Source organism: Micropterus salmoides, unplaced genomic scaffold (genome assembly GCF_014851395.1).
Source record: "Micropterus salmoides isolate LMB-PRFRI ecotype aquatic unplaced genomic scaffold, ASM1485139v1 Ms_hic_scaffold_1, whole genome shotgun sequence".
Classification (NCBI taxonomy): Eukaryota; Metazoa; Chordata; class Actinopteri; order Centrarchiformes; family Centrarchidae; genus Micropterus; species Micropterus salmoides.
Window position 1 is genome coordinate 10,198,593 of NW_024040040.1, and position 21,362 is coordinate 10,219,954.

Below are 21,362 nucleotides of genomic sequence, written 5' to 3' on the forward strand. Positions count from 1 at the left end.
ACAGCACGTGGCATGTTTAGGTCGGCTAATTATGCCTTAAAAGCAAATATTATTATTGAAAAATGAATGAAAAAGTCATTTGATAAAACAAATCTAAACTGAAGGTCCACTTACTAGCTTTTGCCAGAGCTTTCAACCACAACTAATGGTCTTCCGCAAAAGATGAAATGCGTTGGAGCTCAATTTTCATCACGGTTGTGGTTGAAAGCCCTGGAAAAAGCTCGTCAGTGGGCCTTTAGTTGTTTTTTTTTTCCTTTCTTTTAAACTTCCGATTCCAAGTCACCAAGTCGACCAATATGGGCTTTTCTATGGCTGATGGCCGTTATATGATGCCGATATCAAAACAAGGAAAAGTCATGTATAATATACATGGTTATCTTAGCTTTTTAATAATTAATGAACTAGAAATATGTTTAATTATGCGGTAGACCAATAACTTCTGCTTCCCCACTTTTTCTAACTTTACTTTAAAACTTATTTTATATTTGCAATGTTTTATTTTATTGGTGATTTTGTATTTTACCTTACATATGTCTTCTGGGTATGGTTGTACATATATGAGACCGTTGTTTAAGGGAGAGTGGGGTGCAGTTTGTCAGAAGTGACATCATTCAGCTGCATTATCTCTACAGTGTTACAACATATATTTAACATGAATGTTATGATGTTAGATTAGATCTGCTGTCATTTAGGAGAAACGTGTGAACATTAAGAAACGAAAACTGTAACAGAGGAAATATTGCTCCTTTTCACTACCTTCCCAAAACTCACAGTAGGGAGTGTCAACGTCGTTCCACAGCAGCCACACTGACAAGGCTGCCTGCAGATGTGGTCGCAGACATTTTTGGTTGATCGACCTCAAAACAATTGTAATCGATTTGCGAATTTGGAAGGAATTATAATTTTTTATTGAAAACCATATTTTCATGATTGTGGTGTGATTTTTGCAGGGATCTGAACCAAACAAAGATGTTTTCTGAGGTCTGTAGAATGTGATGTAGGCCAGGACATGACAATATTTAATTTAAAAATGCTATTTTGACACATCAACATTACCAAATATTGCACCTCATGTGATTTGAAAATTGCAGTAGGCTAAGTGGGGTTACAAGTTCATTCCTTTGGGTACTTTTGAGACTGTTGGTCGCAACATGCATTTTTATTTTATAGTCTAAACGCCTACGAAAATAATCTGTAGGTCCTTTGATAATGACTCATTAGTCCCAGCCCTACAACTTTCAATGGAAAACTGTGAAACCCGAAAGAAAATAGAGAACATGACCATGTTTTTGTCCTGTTACAGAAAAGGTTTGCCCTTACTGACAAATGCAATCAAAAAAAAAAAAAATTCAGTTTCACGTCAGACACTTAAGAACAGAAAATCGCTGTGATATGTAAAAATCTCTTTTACACCTTTATTTGGGCTCCCAATACACAAATCGAGGATATGTTCATCAATACAGTCTGCTTTAGATCTCATGATACACTGAACGGAGGAAGATTTGGACTGATGCAATAAACCAACAGTTTTAAATCTGAACTACAGTCCTATATACACAATCTTATTTTAGAGATCTGTATTTTCTGATAGTTAATAACATTTATCATACTGAATAGCGATTGACGAGGTACAATCACAAGGCCTTTTTGCAATTTTAGCCGATATATCTTAAATGCACTTTCACAGCAGATGTAACGTAAACTTCATTTGTAGCTCTATAATGAGTCTGCACATTAAGTTCAGGTGCGGCCTTGAAAGTCTCAATAGACAGCAGCTGGAGTCAGCCACACATTTGTATTGTTTTTTTCTGAACTATTGATGCGCTCTTTGAAAGGTAAGCAGACCATGTTTTCTAAGACAGACACCGAAGCTCTGCCCTCTTCGTCAACAAACGGACGAGGTGATACATCTCCACAGATACAGGTAATAAACCCAAACAGAGGAAGATTCGTTCTTATATCAAAAAAGTTCAAGACCTGAGATTTTCAGTGGAACAAAATGCCTTAACATATGAAAAAAAAGAACAGTCTGTCAACTTTCGCGATGGCTGCGAACACTAGCCGTTTTCCCTTTTGTGACTGAAAACATGCACGTTAAAACTCACGTCAGCTCGTGTTAAAAGAACTTTTAAAATCCCATTTCATTTTTCCAGCCGCATTCTTAAAACTTCACATGGTTGTTTTTTGTTTTTTTTTTGTTGCAAGCTAGTAGTACGCAGCTCTATGCATATAATTTTACATTTTTTGACAGCTAAACGAGAATAATCAATCAGTGTGGAGACACGACTGAGGGGCGAATTCAGATAACTTAAGACAAATAAATTCATTTTTAAAATTCTATTAAACATGGTAATACCTTATTCTAGACAACACTGTGGACTCTCCGAGGGTTACAAGTTCATTCCTTGGGCACTTAGTAAAGAGTCTAGCATGTCAAAAGTGTCTTTGTAGTCAGTGTGTTGGCCGTTGGAGGTCAGCATGCCGTTGGTTCCATCGTGGCCGTGGTGCTCCATCAGCCTCTGGCTCTCTGACGAGTAGTGGGACGAGTTGAGGCCCCCTTTCGAGCTCCTGCTGCTCTTGGACGAGTGGTGGTGGTTGTGGTTTCCCGTGTCGGAGTGAGGCCTCTTACGAGACGAGCCGGAGGAGCGCATGTCGTGGCTGCTGGGAGCTTGTAGGGATAAGGAGGGGGTGTCTATTGTCCCTCTGCTGTTTCCGCTGAGAGAGTAAGCGTGCGAGTGGCCGTGTTTCGAGTGACGGTGGCCGCCGTGCTCTTTGTGCTTGTCTTTTCCAGTCCCGCTCTGTTCTGAGCCTCCGTGTCGCTCTGATGAAACTTTGATTCTCATCTTGAGCTCCTCGTTTGTGGCGGAGCCGTTCTCGGCAAAAGAAGGAGGCAGCCGAGCCTTTTTAGAGCTGGTCTTTTCTCTCCTGCTGTCGCCTGATTGGCCGGCGTGCTGCGCCTGAGAGCGCTTCTTGTGGTGGTGCGAGGAGAGAGCTGGAGCAGGTGCGTACATGTCTGTGCTCGGCTCATCCTTTATACCGTTCTGCGAGGCCAGCTCCGCCGCATGTTTCTCTCTGTACTTTTCCAGAGTCAAGACTTTCTGTGGCCGCGAAAAAGCCGCGGCGTTTGTAACAAGCTGCTGGTGTTTACTACTAGACCCGCCTGTGGCTTTGTGCTCGTTTTTCACCAACGTGAAGTCTGAGAGGTGAGGCTCTGAGAACTGGTCGTAGCCGCAGGACTTCGACTGGTCGTCCATCGGCTGGTAGGAGGAGAAGGGGACTGCGATGTTGTTGAGGGAGGGCATGTCTGAGTCTGATGCAGAGGTGGAGGGGAAGAAGGAGTTGCTGACACCAGGAAGGCCGTCTAAGGACGTCCCTTGGTAGGTACTATCCCCCCCTGAACCATCTGTCTTTGGCTTCTTAGCGGCTTGAATGGCCTACAAAACAACACAGAATTCAATGTGAGATAAAGACACTTCATTTGTCCTAACCTGTACCAGCCACGCTTTGTGTCCTGTACTGATCACATATGGTTGCCTGACAAGTATTTATGACATACCCTCCAGTTTCGTATCCTCTTCAGCCTGCTGGGCGTCTTCTCCAGGATCTGGAGGAACTCATGCGTGAGCTCTGCAAACAGTGAAGACAACAGTGTTAGTGATCTATGGTGGGATCAATATACTATTTGCTGATAGCGAAGGATCAAGGCTGAATCTGCAATACAATGATAGAGGAACGGTGGTAAAAAGGTCAGGATGCACATTTTCAGTTACATTCACTTACATTTTTGTAACCAACCATTCATTTTATTAGCAAATAATCTTTTTGTTTTCTCAATTCATCGTTTGGTCAATAAAATACTAGAAAATAGTTTTGTTTTTTTTAATTTCTCATACTCATAACTTACTTCCTAAATCCCAACCTGGTACCTTCATATGTATTGTTCAGCCAACAGGTCAAAACCTCGCTATCACATATGACAAAGGGCAGATGAGTATTTTTTGCTTGGAAAATGGCTGAAACAATTAATAGATTCATGTTTCAGCTCTACATTTTTGTTGCCAATTCACAGTTAGCCCATCGATTCCCCTCGGGACTGGAAGGAGGCAGCCTCTGGCAAGAAAATAAAAAGCCCTCTGTTCGATTAACTCTAATGTAATCCGTTTAATACTGATCTGACACACAGTTTAAATTCAGCCCCATTAAGGCGGGGTAAGTTATTCTAATCCAATTCACGTCTTTTTGGCAAATGCAACTATCTCCTCATGGTCCGATAGCTTTCTGTTTAGTGTGCGCGGCGTTTGTCTACAGCCCTGGCTCTGTAACTGTGAAACAAGACAGAGTCACACAACACTATTACAGCCAGTATGTGTGTGTCAGGTAACGTTAAATGACGTGCTGTTGTGATGTTAGCTATAGTAGGAGGAGAGTTGTTCCCGCTGTCTCATGGTACTGGATTTCTCCACAATCGCATACCTCCACCTTTAAGATCCAGTGTAGGGAGCAGCTCTTAACTTCATTACAGACAGGTACAGGATTAGTTTGGGGAAAACAACATTAATGGGAAAGTAAATAACACCCCTAGTCTCCTGAACCTCAAGGAGCATCAAGCTTTTCTATGACTGTAAAAAATAATTTTTATGATACACAATACAGTAATTGATAAATGAGAATTAGATTTGAAGTCCAAGAAAAGGATAAACCAGTGAAGGGAGTGCTCACCATCCAGCAGCTGTAACGTTACGGTGCGGTCCACGTACTCCCACCAGTGTTTGCCATCTGTAGACACGGGGATCTCCCAGTTGGACCACTTACAGGCCAGGTGGATGCAGACGCACGCGACGACTGTGGGCCTGTACTGCAGGCAGAAGGTGGTGAGGTGCAAACTGCAGGAGGAGACAAGAAACAGATGGAAAAGATACAAACGTCAGCTGAAGGGCTTTTATACTAATTTACACACATAAAATACACTTTAAACAGTTTATAACAAGGCAACATTAACATACAATCAAATTAACAGCTAAAGTTTAAAGCAAAACTGACATATCACATACACACCCTTACCTTATACAGCTGGAACATCTAAGAATACCTACGTTTATTATGGCATGTTCCTAAATGTCTGAATGAGACACACACAGCCTCATATGATCATATATAAATGTAGATATTTGCAATCTTCATTCTGGCATGTTTTTAAATGTGTTTTTATTTTAATGTAAAAGGGGAAATTATAACATTTTAAAAAAAGTGTTTCTCAATCTCTTAATGAACAACAAGAAGCACTTCAGGATATCTCTACTACTGAACAATCAAGTCTACACGCTATTTGTGTTAGTGTAAAATGAGTGATGACGGCACATTTTAACTCTCATCACTGAAACTTAACATCAAACATGGGAAGTTTAAGACTGAGAAACACTGATGTTGGTAGCTAAGACAAATGATTAGGTATTAAAAGTTTTCTACAGTTAATTTTCTCTGCACCCTGAATCGCAAACTAAACTGCAAACTGGCTCTCGTGTATCGAAACAAAAACACATTGGTAAGAGCAACACGGCGATCAAAGTCAGCCATAAAATATAATAACCATCTCAAGCGTCTCAGAATCACTCCTAGGAGTTGCACTGAAAGTTAAACTTGGACTGAAAACTCTCCTACCTCAGAGTAGGACAGAGTTATTCATGAAGCTTCCTACTCTTAACTTCAGAAGGTAGAATCACTCCTCCTGTTTAACAACACTCTCAGCAGAAATGATGACAACGTGTTTTATGTCAGTTTCAGGCACAGTTTCATAATTAGAAATGCAGAAAACGGCCCCACTTCAGATTATGTGAATATAGTTCACTAATTTATCTAGATCATATATTATAGAGGGCTCCGTTTCAGAAAGCAGGCTTAAATAACTGAGCTTGTCCCTGAGCTCCGAGTTGACTGAGCCCGAGATGGGAAACTGAGTTTTCGGTTCAGAATAGGTTCAATCTGAGTATGTTGAACCTGATCGGAAGTGCGTGTGTGGGTTAAAAAAAAATATAAATACGATTCACAATGGCAACGGGTAAATAATGGCAGGGCCTAAATTTTAATGTAGTGGAGCTATAAATATGAATGAGCGCCAACGCGGACCCTGATTGGCTATTTATGTTAAAACGCAGGAATGGACAAAGGAGTCAATATGTTAACAATATAACATTTTATTTAGTGCAGCTCTTTCATCATTTACCAGACTTTAATTTCCTTAATGAATGATAAAGTGCTGGAATTCTCCTACAGCACATTACAAACAATTTTAAATAGGTAGGCTATATTTATTCATCTGTAACCTGACTGGACAAAATGCAGGTGGACGAAAATATGGATCGAACTGATCAGACAGACACAGTTTAGGCTACACATGGACCTGTGATTGTAAACTCATAGCCCGACCCAGTAGGTTATCAAAAAAAAATTTTAGGCAGTGGAAAATGTGTCTGTAGGTTTAAACTGACTTTTAGACTTCCGTTTTACATTTAAAAAATCTCTTCCTCATTTTGTAGGCTATTTAATGAAATGCTACATCTAACCCTACAGATTAGTTTGATTTTAACAGTGATTACTGCAGTTATGTAGCTCACGGTAAATGTTTCAACAACCTGAGAGCTGCCTTAATGTACAGAGTGATGGTGTTATAAAAAAAGCAGTGTAGCCTCCTTTTCCTGTGCTGCGGCTAAATCCACGATGATGATGTCCAGAGGTCGCTGTCCATAAATTAATAATAGATTGATCACAAAAGCGGTCATGTTCAAGCTCATGATTTGGCAACAAACTAATAGGCTATCTAAGCGTGATTTTTAGGTTTCTAAAGACATAAACGTCTGCATATGAATGCGTTCATAACTGTGCTTTGACATATACATTATGAATGAGGAAATGACACTGTGTGTCAGACAGCTGCTTCAGGCTAAGCAGGAGGGGAGGAAAGTCACAGATACACTCAGTTTGTTGAAGCTAACCTCTCTTCACAGCATCAGTTGCCGGAGTTACTGATCTAGCATTTATCTGATCTCTGTCTCTGAAACAGAAAACCCAGAGTTTCCCCTCATCTCAGGCTCAACAGTTTTCACTAATCCTGCTTTCTGAAACGGTGCCTTGGTAATTAGCATGACTTAAAAACACTAAATGAAGCTAATTATTTTATAATACACATAACCGTGCCGCAACTCTGATGTGCTGTACTCCCCCCTCCACACTAACATACCGTCTTTGCCCTTACATGTGGGGAAAATTAAGGTACTTTTTGCCAAACACATTTTAAACTTAATTAGTATCATATATTTGTGTTATTACATTCACTACACTTTAATCTAGCCTTTATTCTTACTGTAAATATCTGTCTACCATCATCTGCTGGGAACATCAACCTCCATATCAAACTAGCAGTCTCTGTAAAACAAGTGAAATACACACCTCAAAAGTCAGTTACTGACATATACACAACAGCACAATAATGTCAAAATCAGGACTTTAAAGTCAAAATCGTTGCGTAGCAAACCTGTTTCCTCTTTAAAAGACATCAGCCCTAAGATACACATGCATTACACGGCTATGTTATATTTCTTTTTGTTCATAGAAACTAAAAAACTGCAGTGTCACGCAGAACAAGCAGTTTGCAGTGTAGTTTGGCGTTTCATTGTTAGCTCTTTGTGGGTGAAAATGTGCAAAAGATTAAAAATTAAAAAAGAACTATAAACTATACTTACCAAAGCACTCTATAAGTATAAGAATCTTTAGTGGCAATCTATATTCAGGCTACCATTTGAGTTTTTCTTTTAGACATATGCACTCCGTACCAAACAACCTTGAGAGGTAAACAGCACCACTACACTCCACATTGTGCATTCAACCCCTATGTGCCAACACAGAGCCCTTGTACAATACACCGCACAGCGGCCTGGCCGGTACTTCCCCACATTGGGGGTTCCCAGGATCCAGGCGCCAACAGGGCGTTGGACACAGGAAGGGGGACCCTGCAGGACAGGAAGCTATAGTGTGCCATTACAGTGCAATAACGGGAACAGGATAATAACCTGTTGGTAGCCATGAAATAGGAAGTCTGTGCCAAATCCTTGCTTGCTGTAAAAGAAAAAGAAAGCTCATTTTAGAACCCAGTTGATACTTTGAGGTCATTTTAAAATTAGCATTAATGTCATTTTAAATTATGTAGTACAGTGTATGTAGATGAATATATAAAACACGTGAATCCAAAATGAGATCTACACGAAGACAATGTGGCACTTTGTGGCAAAACATTGTAAAAAAAAAAAAAAAAATGGCACAATATTGAGTTGATAAAAAGGTAAATGTGAGAATAACGTTATACCTCGCACTAGCTGGGAACACCTCACAACATCTGTGTGTGGATGATCAACTGTTATTTCAAAACCTGCAATCAAGATGTTGAATGAAGATCAGCCACCGGTGCAAGTACAGGGTCAGCAGCAGAACTTTAGTTTGATATTGCGGTTTACATTTGTTAAAAAAACTAAAAACAAACATCTCACGTGTTAAACATTTAAATCCAATGTCAACATGCCCACATGGTACCTGTGTAATTTAGTTGTTTTCACTTATTCTTTCCACGGGAATAATGCTGCTAAAAAAGGCTGACTGTAGAAGCCAGTGAAGCAATTTAACTCACAGAAAAAAATCTAAATGCATGTTTGTGCAGTAGGAAAGCTTTAATGGCACTCACCCAGCGTTTGCAGCACTACCGTTTCCAGTGCTACAAGCTCTTGTGCCTGCTGCAGGAATGCCTGAAAAAGATCAATGAACAATTTTAAACCTTGTTTCCCAAAAACTATAATCTGATGACTCAACTTCTAATCAACACTGCTACAAAATAAAAGCAATGCCAGCAGACAAAACTGTAAAGGGTGATCATTTGAAGAGGGCAGTCCTGTAGGGCTGCAACAAACAATTATTTTCATTCTCGAGCAGTTGTTTGGTCAATGAAATGTCAGTAAATGGTGAAAAATGTCATTTAGTGTTTCCCAAAGGCCAAGACTACATCCTCAAATGTCTTGTTTTGTCCACAACCCAAAGATATTCAGTTTACTGTCATAGAGGAGCAAAGAAACCAGAAAATATTTACATTTCAGATGCAGAATTCAGATTGACTTTTTGTTTTTCCAAAGTCATTTTGTCAAAATAGTTGGTGATTAATTTAGTAGCTGACAACTAATCGATAAATCATTGCAGCTCTACATTCCGGTGCCTTTTAGCATTCTGATATAAATGCTTAACAGAATTGGGATAATACAGCCATCCAATTCAAGGACATAAAATAAAATGGTGAAAATCCCTACATGTGTCATCACACAGGGCTGAATAAACCCAAGCTGAAAAGTCCATAACAGAGGAAAACAGGTTTAAACTACCACATTGTTTCCATGCTTTGATGGAAGAGGATAACTTTATACTATTGCAAGAAAAGAATAGCCTTTACATCACAGCTTGTATGCAGCAGGTAGTGCGAAAGCAGAGCTAATTAACTGCATGAAACTGTAACATTGCATCCTGTTGCGATATTACTACTAGCGACATTCAAAACACAATGTCAATAAAGTAAAACATTTTGCAGCCCCACCGAAGACACAGATTTGTGGCATAGCCCTGTCAAACAGTATGAATTCAAGTTATCTGTGTCCTTTCTTCCTACAACAAATGACAGCATAGTTAGTGAGGCAGAAAAGCGCATGATGCAATAAGCAGCTACAGTATTGTACTTGCATTTGACAATAGTCTTTTATAACTGCAGCATTATCAGGTAAACTTTATATCCCTCGAACTGTAGCAGAGGCTCCTTCCAAAGTAAACTGCCTCAAGAAAGCTGTAGTTTCAGGCTGCAATTAACAATTACTGTAACAGTTGATTAAACCAGAGGGCAGCATCTTAAATTCCCCTGCATGCCGAATTTAAGATGCTGCCCTCTGGTTCCCGCTTCAGTCAACCACCAGTCAAAACTAACAGATATAAACTCTCCTTCACACCCTCTGCCATTTCTCTGCAACGAATAGTTAACGTCTGCACATAAGGCACACATGTTTTTAAATATCTATATGTCTAACCCTGTATTTTTAATTTGTAGTTGTCTTGTTTTAATGTTTTATTGCTACTGAGGCAAAACTAAATGCCCTTCGGGGACAAATAAAGATCTTGAATAGAATTATTTCACTCTACTCTACTTGAAGATGTATTTTCTCTTCTTTCCTAGAAAATGTGGAAGACAGACAGTGAAAAGTCAAGGTCTGACGGCAGTGTCAGGTATACATTCAAACATTTTGTTTGGTCACATTGTAATGCTACACATCACTTTTAATGTGACGTGGTGTACATTTAGAGAGGAATATCACACATCCTTGTGTATATTGATATGGGAGCAGTCATTTCATGAAAGTCCACTCCTTAGTCACAGTTTACTTACGTTGCTCTTTGTGTCTATGGCAGGCTCTTGGGGGTTAACACAGGCATGGGCTATTTTAATGACATGCTCCAGCTTCCTTGGCTGCTCCTCAACTTTAGCTGCCAGGAACAACGTAGTTTGGGAAATTATCTACAGAGGGTGGGAGAAAAAGTCAGTTTTCATGCTTGGTCCCACCGGGATTTCTGGTATCAGCCAACACTGCAGTGATACTTACATTTCTATGGAATTTTGTGAAGGAGTGAATCATATAAAACCTATGCATATATACTATAGCAGTGTTGATAATCAGTTGAGAGCTGGGTGTATAGTTAAGGCATAATACGTGGATATTATACAGAAAAACACAAATTGACTCTAAGAGCTTTCTTGTACAAACCATGGCACATTAGCATCCGGCTAGCGTTCAATGGACAGCTAGCAAAACGTGCACCCGGCGGGTTAAAACCAATAATCAAGTCTTTACGTATACAACTATGTAGTAAACGTCCTTTTGTAACTACGTATTATGTTTAAATTTTACACAGTAACGTTTTCAGTGGTATTTTTTTTTATCGCTGGTATCATTAGACACAAAGCTAACAATGGGCTCTGCGCTCTAAAGAGACAAAACAATAGCTAAGCTAGCAAGCAGGCCTCAACACTTCCAGGTAGCTACATATAAACACCATATTGGCTGAGTTTAACAGCTCATATCGTCGGAGAGGACTCTATCCATGATAAAGAAAGGTTTTCAGTGTGTTTCGATAGTTATAATATGAGCTAAAACAAGCCCCGACATCCCGGCCCTTCTGTAACCTGCTGCTAAGCCGAGCTAACCCGTCTGTCGGCCAGCTAGCTTGGAGTTTCAGAAAGGATACACGTTGAGTCTCTGGCCTATATCTTGGATTAAGTTGGCGGCCTGCTGCCGGTAAGAGAGCTCCCTGTCAGCCTCTATTCCGCAGCGGCGAGACGGTGTGTTTTCGAGCTGCTCCCGGGTGAAGAGCCATTTCGTAGAGGGTCCCCGGTGCACCGCCATTACGCTCCCACAGCCAAGCCCGACGGCGTTAGCATCGGGAGGGAGTGGGGCGATGGGGCACCGGAAGGACGAAAAGAACAGCCGTAGCTGTTTATAACCGGTTAGCCCGTTTCCGAACAGCGCCACCGGTGGTCGGTGGTGCAAATAACACCTGTTGTGGTCTGATAACATTAAGCCCACAACAAAATACCTTTATTTAAATGTATAGTAGATGTATTTATCCCCGTCTGTTCCTTTCCTAGTTGATTAATCAAAGAGCAAACAGCAGCTAGGGTTGAAATATCCAGATTTCAATCTTCCAGCCCTCCAGGACCTGCACGCCTCCAGGACTGTGGCCCGCACACACTGTTTCAGACACTCACTGTTTGTGGGGGGCAGAGGCTCAGTGGGTGTAGCAGTCGTAACTAACTGGTTTGATCCCCAGTTAATGACACTGAACCCCAAATTGCTCCCAGCGGCTGTGCCGTTGGTGTGTCAGTGTAAGTGTATTGTTATGTGTTATTTTCGTTCAGTGTGTAAATGGGAAATAATGTAAAACGCTTTGAGTTGTTGCAAAAAATAGAAAGGCCTCATACAAGTCCATCAGGACCAAAACCTCACACCAGACCTCATGCCACATGCGTCTTCAACAAGGCCCAGGCCCCCACCACCACCACCACTAGTACCACCACCACACCTGACCCTACACGCTACAACAACACACAACTTTGAACTGTGTACATTGCACTAATTCTTTATGTGAATTTTTGCACATTCCTTATTGATTATCTACCTATTAGTATTATAGTGTTATTGTATTATTTTGTATACTTGTACATTTTTGATCTCTTTACTTTATATATATATTTCTGTATTTATGTTTATGTGTACTGTTAAGCAACAATATATCCCAAGGCAAATTCCTTTGTGAAAATGTACCTGCCAGTAAACCTGATTCAGAGTTCGGATTAGCCATTAGGGGTCACAGCTGTACTTTGGGCCATTCTTGTATTATTTTTACTGTAAAGCCCAGAAGAGCCCTTAGAAATGGTTCTTATGGGCTAGAAGAGTCCAGGTGAACCATCTTTTTATGAATGGATTATGCAGCTAGGCGAGGTTCCTTCATTTAAGGCGAGACACTACAGGTGAATAGAGTAAAAAAAAAAAAAAACATTTTCTAACAGATATCACCATGAAATTTCCTAGTTAATTACTTACATTAAGACAATACCTTTTTATATTAAAGGTTTTCTGAAATGTTATGTTTAATCATGCAAATGAGGCAGTATCTAATTAACGGCAAGGTTCCTTCATTTAAAGAAAAATCCGAATAAAAGGAGATTTGACTGATCATTACCTCTTTCTTTCCCCTGCATTACTCTCTTTCTGCCACTAAAGGGAAGCAGAGACCAACAACAAAAGTCAAGCTCAGTGAGCCTCTGCCCCAACTGCTCTAACAAAACAAGACAAATGTGAAGAGTAGATTTAGCTGCATAGGTCTACTGTATAAGACTCTTATCAGAAAGCTGCATGTAACTTAATATTAACCTGTTGAGTCTGTTTATTAAAATGTCAAAATTGCTTGCATGAATCGGTCATAGAGATACATTATTTCAATAATAAATATTTATAAAATCCCAATTGTGCTCTTTTGTAAAGATCCAGGTATTGATTGTGTCCAGTACTATACTTAATAATATCAAAGGTTGTCTAGTCAATTGACAGTTCAGTCTTCAGCGTCTGCCTACTGTGTGAAATGTAGCCTAATTTGGTTTGTTTGTTCCATCCTCACATTTCAAAGAATTCACCTACATGTAGAAATAAGTGGACGCATTATCATTTGTAAATTAACCTCACATCGTGTCACGGTTTTAATCTAAGCAGAATAACCTATAGTCTAGCCTACAATTGCTTATCAAACAACAAGTTACAGGAATCATGTTACTTCCCCCGGTGTGGTGGGTTTGATTGCAGAAAAGTAAAGTAAGACACTGGTCTGTGTGACGGGTTGCTGCTCAGGAGGATAAATCGTTGTAGCTGATTTATTATTACGAAATTAGCTTTCAAGCAGCGTAGCTACGTGACAGGTGAGTAACGGGTCCAGACCGTCTGCGCGTCCGCTAACTCGCGCAATCCACACGGGACAGATGTTTTCCTCGCGGACACGGAGCTCGGGGCGCGCGGCGCAGCAGCAGTTTTGTTCGACTCCAGCTCGAGCCCACGTCTCGTGAACTCCGCAAGGATTAGTAATTAAGACTTCAGGTGTAGCTATTCCACGACGCGAAGTGGACCCTATTGTGAATATTTTGTTAATGCATGTCCAGACTGCGCGCATCAGGTTTGTCAGCATGCAGACATGGCCAAGGTTACTAGTGCCGGTCACCACCTTCAAAATAAATAGCCTGCCTACTGCTCTCTATTTTTACATAGCCTAAGTACTTCTAAGATTTTTACTTAAAGCTATAGGATGTAGGGTAACTTCTGAAAAAGAAAATAAAACATTCTTCTTTGTACAAACGAATAGTTAAATTCCTTTGCCAAACACACACAGGAGGGGTTTACTGCTACAACCTTAAATGGTCTGGTTTGACCTGTGCAGCATATAGGGGTTAATTTTAACAATCTTAAGAGTGTTAGGATAGGCTATATATAATAGCTTATTGGACTATTATTTTTACCTCGCTGACAAATTGATATGTAAGCAGCATTTTAATGTTCGAGATAGAGACACATTTAAGTACGTAATACACCTTTGGGCAATTTATCTATAAGAATGTGTGCTATTTCATACAAATAGAGAGATATTTCCTACTCTTTATTCAGGCGATGAATTGGCGTTTGTTTTGAAGTCCGCACCAATTTCCGGTATTGTTTCACCTTACAGTGTGTAATTTGGCGCAACTGGACCTGCAGCCCTGCAAGGAGTCTCCCTCCCTGCCATCCCTCCCTCTCTGTCTCTGGGTCTCTCCCCAATTCAAAGCCTGCACCTCTCGCCCAGGTGTGACATTTTTGTACTGCCTTATTGGAATCGCAACCCCAGGAGAAGATGACGGACTCCACACCGCCAGACTCCACCGCCGTCCCGGACCCGGCCGTAGTAGGGGAACACACGGCTGCGAACGGGCAGTGCGAGCAGGCAGACTCCCAGCAGCAGCAGCAGCAGCAGCCCAACACAGAAAGTCAGGGAGAGGGTTTCAAGATGGACCAAGAGATGAAGATAACAGAGAGCATAGAGGACCGAGGTAGGCGGTGTGAAATATGTTTAAAGTTCACCGGATGCCCCGTCGCCAGGGCGCATTCTGTGCGTAATGCCACGGAGAGTAGCGCGATATATGTTTTAGCTACTGTACACGCGCTGCATCTGTTAACACTTGCATTTATTCAACTATAATGAAAAGTAATGCTCGTCTATTTCCTTTAATTTGCCCCAAATGTTCCACACAGCGCACAAATACGACTTAATGGAGTGGTGTAACTGATGACTGACACCTTAATGTTATGGTCAATATGATCAATTATTTACAGAGCTGGGTAGAAATGGAATACTTGCTGTGATTACATTTTTTTGTGTGAATAAATTTGCAAATTGCCTATGGGACTGAGGGAAATCCACAGGCAGCCATTTAAAATGTGGCATGTGCTCCACATCTTAAGTAACTAATCAGATATTCATCTAAAATGCAGAGACATTACTTTCATTTGGACAGTATTGTGAAATATAGGGATCTTTGGTGGATTCTGATGAGGTGACTCCTCACTGTATTGGAATGGATGTATTTTGAAAGATCCTTCCCAACCCTGATTATTATTAGATTAGATTAGAAGATTGGTTCTGAATGTTTCAGACAATGTTTCTACATAACAATCCTGTAACTTTGAGCAAAACCAAAGCAGACACATGTGTTTTTATGAATGGATAACTCAAGCACATTTCAAGCCTCTGGAAGTGAAAACTAGCTGCCTGGAAGGTGTGAAAGACACAATTACAGGTACCTCATTGAGTTTTCACAGTCATTGAATCATCCCACATGTATTTACCCTGGAAAAAAATTAAAATAACTTTTCTATTTTAATTAACACTACATGGGGCTAAGATCAATTGATAGAACCCCTTAAAGCAATGGTTAGTTGCTGTCTGTGAATTGTCAGCAGCTCCATCAAAGAGACATTCTACTCTAAACTTCTTACATGGTTTCATTTAAATAACTGTTGGACTCCCTCTCCCTGTTTTCTTATACTGCTCTTTGAATCATATCTGTATTTCCTGGGTCAATGTGCCCTGTGTTACTGCCTGCAGGTCTTCTGGAAAGCAGTATGCGTCTGAAGCCGCATGAAGCACAGAGTTACCGCAAGAAAGCTCTATGGGTGTCCTGGGTGTCCATAGCGGTGACCATAGTCCTGGCCATCACCGCTTTCAGTGAGTAACACTCCTTTGATAAAACCTCTTGCTCACGGGAAGCGATTCTTTTAACATTTGTGTGCAAGAAACAAAAGTGATCTACGCAAACAAAAACCAGAAGAAATGCTGATGCCTGCTGTTTTGTCCTTCAGTTGAAGGACAGGTTTGTTAATTACTATGACACCCTGTGGATCAATGTGACACCCAACAGCCTGATTAAACAATACTTAAAACAAATGACAACATGAAGGACAAGCAATTGATGTGAACACGCTACTACACACTGCCAAGATCCTGTTTCATTACCCCCTAAACCTTAAGCCTCCCACAGCTTCCACTTCAAATGGCAATTCCTCTCCATTAAGAAAGCAACATGGAACATTTCTGCTGTCAAGAGTGTGAACTCAACCTTGGCTCTTGCTGCCGTTACTGAAGTTTATTTCTTTCAGAGGCAGGGAAAGTTTGAGCACCTGTCTTTGTCATAAGCATTTTTCTTTTTGTCGAACCTCAGCGTGTGAAGGACGATCCCCTGCGTGGATACAATGACTCATTCTGGGTTTGGAGATTGAGCAGAGGCCAGACAGAGTACTGACTGTCTCTCATACTTTTATATCACATATCATTTCTCTGCATGTCAATTGCTTCTCTCCTTAACTTTGGATCGAAGTAATTCACGCCGTAGCTCTAATTCAGGTAATGTTTCCTCACGTTTGGATTTGAAGGCCCATTTTAGAAAACCCTGCGGATTATTTAGAGATTTGACCGCCTAGGTGTCATGTAGAGATGAATATGTGTCAGATATCTTTAAGAACATGAAGTACAATTTAACAAGTGGTGCTTGAGATGCAGATTTTTGATTGTTTTAGAGATCTGACACTATCACATACTGTAATATTCAGTATTCTTCTTCCTCTGCAGTAAATGCAGGTTAAGCTTGACAGATGCCTAAGTAAAGAGGACAAGCTTTGCTGCAGTGTAGTTGATCACCTCAACATTGGTTTGCATATGTGCAGAGATATGTAGTTTCTTGTAATGCTGAAGACTAGGACTGATGACAGCAAGAAAGCATGTTCGCCTTCTTTGTTTTTGAGAATAATTGCTCATTTAGCCTGCTAAGAAAGACTTTCTACATGTGCAAACAGGCCTTTTCTCTTCACTGAACATCTTATCATGGAGTCTCTTCATTTAGACATTTCGATCACATCTCTGTGGTCCTGCAGGGGCACCCCTCACTTGTCACATCTTGCCTGCTATTTCTCACAAATGAAACATGGCGCTGCTTTCAAATCAGCTGCAGAAAAGAGCAGAGGAAGAGACAAATGTAGTGGCACTGATTGTAGTAAACAATGATCTGACTTACAGTCACACCGGGCCACTGTTATTACACACAGGTAATTGTTTCATTTCGATTTTGACGCTCTCTAGAGAAAAACAGAAGGGACTGATGAATAGCCACTGGTTCAATAATTAATTGGAGTCTTGTTTAAGGGTGAGATTAAAACTTGGAATTCAGTTTGTGGCTGCGTGGCACACGTTGACCACTTGGGTCAGAGTTAATGAAGAGACCCAGCAAGTTGTTGGAGTGAAATGGTTAAAGGACAGAGACATTTGTGTTTTGGAAATCAGAGCTTCTTCCTGTAGTTCAGTCTGCGTTGTTTCATACATTTTGCCCACTTCCTGTTCTGATAAGGAAATGTTGGTAGAGCAGCAGGACAGGCCAGTGCTACATCTTCCTTCTTTGTCATGTGTGGGTTAAGTTGCTTAAGATACATGTTCAGTACGCTCCACTCTGACAGAGGTTTAGTCATTGCAAATTGCAGAAAATTATTAACAATGCTTAAGATTTACACTACCACATTACCTTATTCCACACGGTTTACAGCAGCATAAGTTAGATTCACTCCTATCGTATCATCCCCCTTCTCTTGGTTCAACCTTCCTGTTTGGTTGACAGTGTAGGGAAAATGAACACTTATTAGCAAACAATTCACTCGATAAACACTCATTAAATGTTCTGTTAAACTGTCACTGGCTCTTTGGAACCAAGTCAGTGTGTACTGAAGGTAAAATCCTCAGTATCCCAGAGCCCCATTGTCAAAAAAGCAACATTTTAATGTGCTATGACCGTGTGACAATCCTGCTGGTAACTAGCTGTTAGCACTGCACAAAAACTCTATCCTCCTGTGTGTTTGTGAGCTCTTTAAAGTTCATTTTGAAAATTCCTTGACATGTCTGTTTTTATAAACTACACCAAATGAAACATGATTGCAAAGGCGGAAAGTACACAGAGAGAAAGTAAATAGGAAAAATAAACACAAGTACTCTTCATCACTGATGACCTGAATTATAAAGACAAAATGACTCAGTTGAAATAAGTATATCTTCACCACAAAGCAGGCTGGTTTATAAAACAGTAATGTCCAGATAAATTATGATCTTAATTTTTTCTTATTAAATGAATAGTTCAACATTTACTTTCTGGCAGAGTTGGGCAGAGAAGGAGTTTTAAAAGATTAATACAACTGAGGAATGGTATGATATTTGAATATTTGGCATGAAGTACGTCACTGGAATGCAAAACCCTATAGTCTGGCAGTGTGTTCACACTGTGGCCGACTGTAGTGGATGAAGCAACCTGCTGCTCTTCCCTGTCGGCTCTACATGTTGAAAGAATGATAGCTGCCGGGTAACATAACCTTGACCCATGACAAAAACCACAACTTTAGCATATTTGAGAGTGAGTGTGTGACTTTCATTGTGGGTCGGCAGGTGCAGCTTTAGGTTCATTGCAGAGACATTGCAGTGGGGAAAGTAGAATGTTCACGGGACTATTCACAGATACGGTGTCACTCAACAATTTAAGCAAAGAGAACAATTTTGGTCCAGTCTGACTCACCAAGTCCCATTGGCTGGTGCCAGTTTATCTGTAGAGAAAGAAAATAATTGTAAACTGGAAAAGAAGTGCATTTTAACAACAGTTAAGAGATTCTTGACTCTACTGGCTCTACTTTAGTTAACAAAAAAATTTGACATCTTGGAAAAATACACTTGTTTTGCTTCATTACTGATGTGAAGATGAGCAGATCGATATCACTATCAGACATGAAAGTGGTATAGATGTTCTCATCGAACTTAGCTATCCAGTTTAATGTAAAGAAATAAATCAAACTAATTTGCTAATTATTCCACAACAGTATGAATAAAGAAGGATTAAACTAAAGCCTTGATAAGTATTACTCTTAAAATACTATATAAATATTTTCTACCATGACACATTCTGTTGTCTGCAATCCTTCCTACAGTGAAATTAGTGGAGCAGAACTGAGTTGAAGGAATGAATGAATGAAAATGTAATCGAGGCCTTCGCTGCTGCTTTAATAACAAGGCGTATGCATATTGCAGCACAGGGAGACAAACACCATCAGTCCACCAACTGTAAAAACAACCTTGAATGCAAAGTGTTTCACTGATATGCATAATGCAGCTCCAGAAACACCCAATAAACCGGTAGAGCTCGGATGGTGTTTTATCTTCTCTTCTCCTGTTCCTCTTGTCAGATGTGACAAGGAGGGGGGAAGACGAGAGACCTCATATGTGTGTGTTTGTGTGTGTGTGTGTGTGTGTGTATCCCAGCTGACACCCACCCTGCTTTCTTGGGAGCCAATTAGCCATCGCAGGGGCTCTGCTTTGACGACTGCAGAGCCGCAAGCAGATTCATTTACACGCAATTTCTTCTTTCTGCTCCTAATGAGGTGGCTAGGAGGAGAAAAGGGAAGGAAAGAGGGGAAGAGGGAGGGAGTACATGTCTGGATTTTGGACCCCCAGCTCATGACGTTACGGGCGGATCTGTTGGCTTTCCATCCCGAATGAGATCTCTACCAACTGAAAAATCGTGTAAAATAGCATGAAAGCAATGGGACATGATTGAAGTTTGAACAAGTTAGGTAAACATGTATGTATTTCAGTCAAAAATTATATCTGCATCCATTCCCCCTTTCCACCTTTCTGTAAAGCACTTTGTAAAGTTACATATAACTTTCGTGTTTCTTTGTGCTCAGACTGTACATACATGCTCACCTCAGTTGCTGTGTCAATGTTAGTCCTTCACATGTACACTAAAGAAGAAAACATTGTGTGCCTGCTACTTTTTCCTTGCTGTGTCAACGCTGGCAGATGCGTGACACTCCCATCTCTTATGTACTTTAATTAAAAAGCTGCCAAGTTGTATTTGCTGTATCATATATCTGTTATGAGAGCTGAGGCATGCACGAGTTTGACAAGAAGAATGTCTCCACCCTGGATGCTTAAAGTAAACCGTGCCATACATGGTGTTTTCATTCCACACACTATATGAACCAAATGTACATGTGATGATGATGGTGAGAGACACTCTAACCAGTATATTTACCTGGAAAGTGGACATCTGGACATCACATAAAAGTAAAAATCCCCCAAAAAACATTTAGAGCAACAACTGTACTCATACACTACTCACGCATACATGTAAGATCAAATGGAGTTTGGAAGCATTTGTCACAGCTGTCAGTATGAGCAGGGTAAATTTGTGCCAGTTTAATCTTGCTTAAATGGATCCTGGGACCAATTAAAATGCTGTTTAATCTGAGCCCAAACCTTTAATGTGTGAACAGCAACTAAATTTATTACATATATTGTTAGCGAACACGAGGTTGAGCAACATGCTAAAGCTTGGAGGGACGGTGATATGCAGGATTCTGCCGCCTTTTTAAACAGTATACCCCTTAATTTAACATAATACGCATTGAAATCAGAAATAATCTATCCCATAAGATGGATCCTTGTTTCATTTCCAAAATCAAACAGCACAGAGCTACTTTGTGTATGAGTGCTAGAGGGAAGACGTATGTGTCTTTTTGCTAAACTGACCAAAAGTTGTTGTATAGATGATTTTTACAATCAGTTGTTGATTGTAACAACTGCCTCCATGCTGCATCTCTGCAGATCTCTTGTATCATAAAAACAATCCCACTTACTCATTTGTATTCAAGGTGTGTCCATGTGTGCTTAAGTGTTTGCAAAAGCATGTGAATGCAGCATCCATTTGTGTTTCCATTTTGATCTCGGGAAATGGATGATTGCACCTTCAGCCTAGAGAGAGGAACTGAATGTAGATGAAACCATAAAGGGAGGAAAAGAGAGGGTGATGAAAAAGGGAGCTTGGGAGACTGAAAAAAAGCGAAAGGGGGTTACACGAAGGAGGGGAAATCATTATGCTATCCTTGCAGCAGAAAGAAAATGAGCGACTGAAGGGGAAGCACAAAGAAAGAGATACCACACAATGCTGTGTTTCTGCATGCAGGGCTGAGGCGAGCTGCTGGTCCCCAGTGAGTCTCGCTAAAAATAAACCTGGGAGGAGAGGAGAGGAGAGGATTCCTCCCCTCTATCTATCTGCACCTTTCTCTCCTTTGTCTCTCCTCATTCTCTCCCACTGCAGGTGTATATGTGTTGAATTGTTACAGACAGCTGTTGTG

General features: G+C 40.5%; 2 protein-coding genes across 5 annotated transcripts in view; one reads left to right on the top strand and one right to left on the bottom strand.

Annotated features, from left to right (window-relative positions):
- Window positions 1–1,388: 1,388 nt before the first annotated feature.
- LOC119901978 (cyclin-T2-like) lies at window positions 1,389–11,553 on the bottom strand. Of its 4 annotated transcripts, XM_038717800.1 has the most exons (9): window positions 11,317–11,550; window positions 10,674–10,755; window positions 10,460–10,588; window positions 8,729–8,789; window positions 8,357–8,419; window positions 8,064–8,109; window positions 4,720–4,883; window positions 3,557–3,627; window positions 1,389–3,434 (listed from the first exon to the last, which is right to left on the bottom strand). In XM_038717800.1, exons 1-9 carry the CDS (start codon window positions 11,472–11,474, stop codon window positions 2,391–2,393), a joined length of 1,818 nt encoding a protein of 605 aa, XP_038573728.1. In that variant the 5' UTR covers window positions 11,475–11,550; the 3' UTR covers window positions 1,389–2,390. The 4 variants fall into 4 exon arrangements, 3 of the variants coding, with proteins under 3 accessions (XP_038573728.1, XP_038573735.1, XP_038573747.1); XR_005444274.1 differs by lacking the exons at window positions 1,389–3,434; window positions 3,557–3,627 and having other exon boundaries at window positions 4,746–4,883; window positions 7,737–8,109; window positions 11,317–11,553; XM_038717819.1 differs by lacking the exons at window positions 1,389–3,434; window positions 3,557–3,627; window positions 4,720–4,883 and adding an exon at window positions 7,379–7,419 and having other exon boundaries at window positions 11,317–11,552.
- A 2,370-nt stretch (window positions 11,554–13,923) lies between these two features.
- Window positions 13,924–21,362, top strand: part of LOC119901999 (transmembrane protein 163-like) — a 32,210-nt gene continuing 24,771 nt past the window's right edge. Inside the window, exons 1-2 of the mRNA XM_038717831.1 lie at window positions 13,924–14,695; window positions 15,751–15,870. Coding sequence (XP_038573759.1) covers window positions 14,500–14,695; window positions 15,751–15,870 — 316 coding nt within the window. The 5' untranslated portion in view covers window positions 13,924–14,499. The remainder of the gene's footprint in view (window positions 14,696–15,750; window positions 15,871–21,362) is intronic.